The sequence below is a fragment of the Austrofundulus limnaeus genome, unplaced genomic scaffold (genome assembly GCF_001266775.1).
Source record: "Austrofundulus limnaeus strain Quisiro unplaced genomic scaffold, Austrofundulus_limnaeus-1.0 Scaffold50, whole genome shotgun sequence".
NCBI classification, from domain to species: Eukaryota; Metazoa; Chordata; class Actinopteri; order Cyprinodontiformes; family Rivulidae; genus Austrofundulus; species Austrofundulus limnaeus.
The window spans coordinates 1007649-1011896 of NW_013952452.1; the positions used below are offsets into that span (position 1 = coordinate 1007649).

Consider the following 4248-nt stretch of genomic DNA (forward strand, 5'->3'; position numbering starts at 1 on the left):
TGGGTGGGGTGTGTGGGGAGGGGGGGAGGGGATGCGCTCTGCCATGAGGAAGTTCGGCTTAAAGACATGTCCCAGGAGCGTTTCTGGTCCCCACCTGTCGTTTTGCTCCTCAGCATGTCTTCCTAAAAACGATGCAGGATTTCTCAAACATGCATGAATGAGTCAAAGCAAGGCTTTGGACAATTTTTTATGAGTGTTTAACATTATAATTATAATGTAAATAATTATGATATAAAACTCAAAAAAGTTGATTTTACATGATATTGCCCCTTTAAAACATCGTCTCCCCCTAAACAAAATCAAGCTACCAAAAGAGCACAGCCACTCTTTCTGTCTTTAGTGTGTATTTAACGAATCATMCAAATTCTGAATGTATGAATAATATTTTTATGTTCTTGTTGATGTTTCAACCAACAGGTTTGGAAAAAGCAAACAACCCGAAAAGAACGGCTCCAGGTCCTCCGGACGCCCCGCAGACCCCGGTGCTACGTATCAGCCAGCTGGACGCCCTTGAGCTAGACTCGAGCCTTGAGCAACTGCTTTGGACACAGTTCGCTCAGTGCTTCCAGAACTGTCGCCCAGGCCTCCTCACTCCCGCGGAGCCCGAACTGAAAGCTTTGCTTTATTTGCTGCTGTGGAGATTCACTCTGTATTCCAACAGTGCCACGGTGGGCCAGTCTTTACTGAGCCTGCGCTATCACAGCACCTCTGCGCCATCTCTGCAGTACAGGCCTCTGTCCTCCGGGCAAAAGTTGGGACTGGCCATCCTCACGGCAGGTCCCAGTTGGCTCCAGGAGCGATCGCTGCGCCTCCTKCCCTGCTTGGGATTGAGTTTTAGAGGAGCTCCGTCTGAAAGAGATGATAGTTTGCTCCGGCAGAGAGTCCGCAACGCCCTGACCCTGGTTTCTGGTTTCATAAAATTAGCAAGTGTCATCAACTTCCTTGTTTTTCTGAGGAACGGCCGTCATCCTGTTCTATCCGAAAGAATTTCAGGAGCTCGGGCGGTTTTTAGCAAACCCAACGTAGTCAGGGACGTAACCTACCAATACATGAACAGAGAACTGCTGTGGCACGGCTTTGCCGAGTTTCTCATCTTCCTGTTGCCGCTGATCAACGCAAGAAAACTGAAAGCTGCTATGTTTTCGTTTGTGTTCGGGGGGAAACGTTCACACGAGGAAGGAGCAAGYGAACATAAAGAAGTGTGGAAAGAGTGTGGACTGTGCGGGGAGTGGCCTACTATGCCTCATACAGTGGGCTGCCAGCACGTTTTTTGTTATTACTGCATCAAAAGTCACAGCATCGCAGACGCTTACCTTACCTGCCCCAAATGTGGGGCTGAGGCAGGAACACTGGAGGTGGTCAAGATGGACGTTCAGGTTGTGGACAGCTGATGAGAACGTACTATTAAGCAGAAACTGTCAATTGAGAGTTAAGAAACACGTTAATGTTGAATTTAAATTAAATGATAAAATAATTAATTCTAGGTTTTCTTTTGTTTGCTCTGTTTTGAAAGATTTAGTCATGGTTGAGTGTATGAATAAACTTTTCTGTCTTTTCCGAGCACACACCGGTCTGCTATGTTTAATGTATGTGTGCATATATTGACAGTCTTCTGTGCCCTCTGTTTCTCTGGCTGGACTTTGGATAGAACTATTTGTCTTTGGTGCACTGGACAGACTGCAGAGAACCAGTGAGAGCATATATTTGATGAGCGAACGTGTTGATTTATGCTCCAAATTGGCTCTGTGATGGTGCGCGTGTTTGTGTGTGTTTGTTGAAATGGGAATATTTGTTCTGATGAAAAATGCAGAAAGTCAGCTGAATAAATAATGGGAGGAATTCCTGATGCCTCTCATCATGGCCAAATTAGCATTTGTTGTGTGTTTTTGTGCCTAAATTGTATTTCAACATCATTAAAATTGATAGAGTGCTACCTCTTGGGTGTTTATTTAGTTAAGTGGAGGAGAGAGCAATGAGGGAAAGTTATAACAATCAGCACAGTTCTCTCTAGACAGGCCTGGTCGTTCTAACTCCCATTATCCATTTTCACAGCACCCCAACATGCTCGAGATCAAGGGGGCAGCCGGGGGCTTGGATTGACTCACACACACTTGACAGCCATCCTCTCTTTTCCCTTGGCCTTTCTCTCTTTTGCTGCCTTTCCATCTCTCTCCCTCTGTAATCTCAAGGGCCCTCGCTCCTATAAGACTGTAGTAAACTGTACCAAAACCCTGGCAGTCGTCTCCTTCCTCGCAGGCGAATTACTCTCTAATCCCTGTAATGAGTCCAAAGATGCTTATTTATGCTGGAGTTAACCTCCACCAGTGAGCCCAGCCCCAGGCCAAACTCACCCCAGCTGAGTGAAGCCTTTCCTCGGCTGACAAGAGAGGAGTGGGATGCAGAGGGATGGGGGGCGGGCTGTGGTTTCCCACCTCCTCATCCCACCCCTTCTACTTTTTTCCCCCCGCTCTGATCACTAGTACTTAATTGCTGATTGCTAAGGCGATCAATTGGAACTGCAGGCGTGATAGAGAGCTGATTGAGGGGGGAAGCTGGTCTCAGATCTAACAGCTCAGACAGACAAACATGATTTTTTTTGTTCTTTTCTCTCAGATGAGATTAATGTATTTGTTGGTTGTGTAGAGGATATAATATGAAATGTGTGAGGTGTATGAGTATTGCAAATACTGCATGGTTGCACTAATAGAAATGATTCTAAATTATTTATGTTACTGACCAAAATAATCTTTATTTGTCCTAGAACTTCTGCAGTTCTCTACAGTTTATGTGCTTTAGGACAGATCAAGGCCAACATCAATCAATGGTATAATTTAAAACACCTATAGAAGTACTTAAATAGCCCCCCTATGGTTTAGAGGTGAGTGTTAAAATCCTAGATAATGATTGGGTTAACAAATGTATAAAAAAAACACGAGACTCATCATGTGGACTCTTAAAGGTCTCCTTTCACATCAAGGACATTTTGACTAATGAATTCAACTCTAATGCATATAAAGCCCAAGACGGGAAAGACCGGTTGTCAATATTTTATGCACTACATTACATTAATGTGAGACAAGTCCCAGAAAGTGAGATTAGGGAGATGTTTGAGATTAAGGATGCATATATGATCAACCTTAATGCCTCTGGGACATGTCATTGTCTTAACATTCAGACAGACTTAAAATCCAAACCTTTTTGCTGATATTACTCTGCARCTCTAATTGAAGTCCCCAATCCCCAGGAAAGAGAAGAGATAAAGAAGAAACACTGCATTAAAGTCTATTAATTGAGTTAGGACATGTATTAAATTAGTTGGAAGTTGGAACAGAGTTCTGGACTTAAGGAAGGTAGCTAGGGCTCAGTTAAGCCTATCTGTCTTTGGATCTTTTCTAATTCGCAGGCTCCGTGTGGAGAAGAAAAAGGAAGAAGCCCACATTCCCAGCGGCTATGCAAAGCAATCTGCACATTCACACGCAGCCATTTAGGGAGCAAATTGGCCCGGTGCCCCCTCTGACGATGGTTTTAAGAGAAAGAGAATTAGGGCGTTGAATCCCTAACTAGATCTCCTTCTTTGATGAGCCTCTTTATCCGCCTGTCCCTCAACTCCGTTTCTTTGATGTGAGGCGTTGATTTTCCTGATTAAATAGTTTTTAAAGTAAAAAGCTCTTCTCTGGGCTCTGCAATACTGGGTACTTTACTGTACCTATTGTAGGTTCGTTTGTGTGCATGCATGTTGAATGGTCCATTTGTGGTCGTCTTTAATTGGAACAGAGCCCTTGGCTTGCAGATAATGGTAAGGGGGGTAGTACATGCATATTTTTCTCTTAAAAAGAATGTTATCATTAAAGCTCGTGTCTGGCTTTTACCTCTTCATTTGAAATGGCTAGAAGGACTCGGATAGCCTTATGATTCACTAATGAAATTAAAGAGCGAAAACATCTGTGCCTTTTCTCTTCAACAAAATTCCATCCCTGATCCTTCTGCTGATGGTGTGTGCTTTTACCTACTTTCAACAGGTAAGGGAATTACATCCCTCTTGTACTGGAGAAACGTTTCCAACAGCTGACATCACTTTTAAAGACTGAATGACATTGTTTTCATGCCAAGAAAAGATTAAACAAAAACGCTCTATTTGTTGACAGAGTACCGTATTTTTTGACACCTGTTTATCGTTCTTCCATGGCGCGTCCAATACATCAATAGAAGTTGTGAGCATCTCATATTTCACCTATTCAATAAAAGACA

The 4248-nt window shown here is 43.4% G+C and overlaps 1 protein-coding gene across 1 annotated transcript in view; it reads left to right on the forward strand.

Annotated features, from left to right (window-relative positions):
• pex2 (peroxisomal biogenesis factor 2) overlaps window positions 1-1869 on the forward strand; it is an 11388-nt gene extending 9519 nt beyond the window's left edge. The window contains exon 2 of the mRNA XM_014008468.1: window positions 418-1869. Within this exon, the coding sequence (XP_013863922.1) occupies window positions 418-1391 (974 nt within the window). The 3' untranslated portion in view covers window positions 1392-1869. The remainder of the gene's footprint in view (window positions 1-417) is intronic.
• Window positions 1870-4248: the final 2379 nt, after the last annotated feature.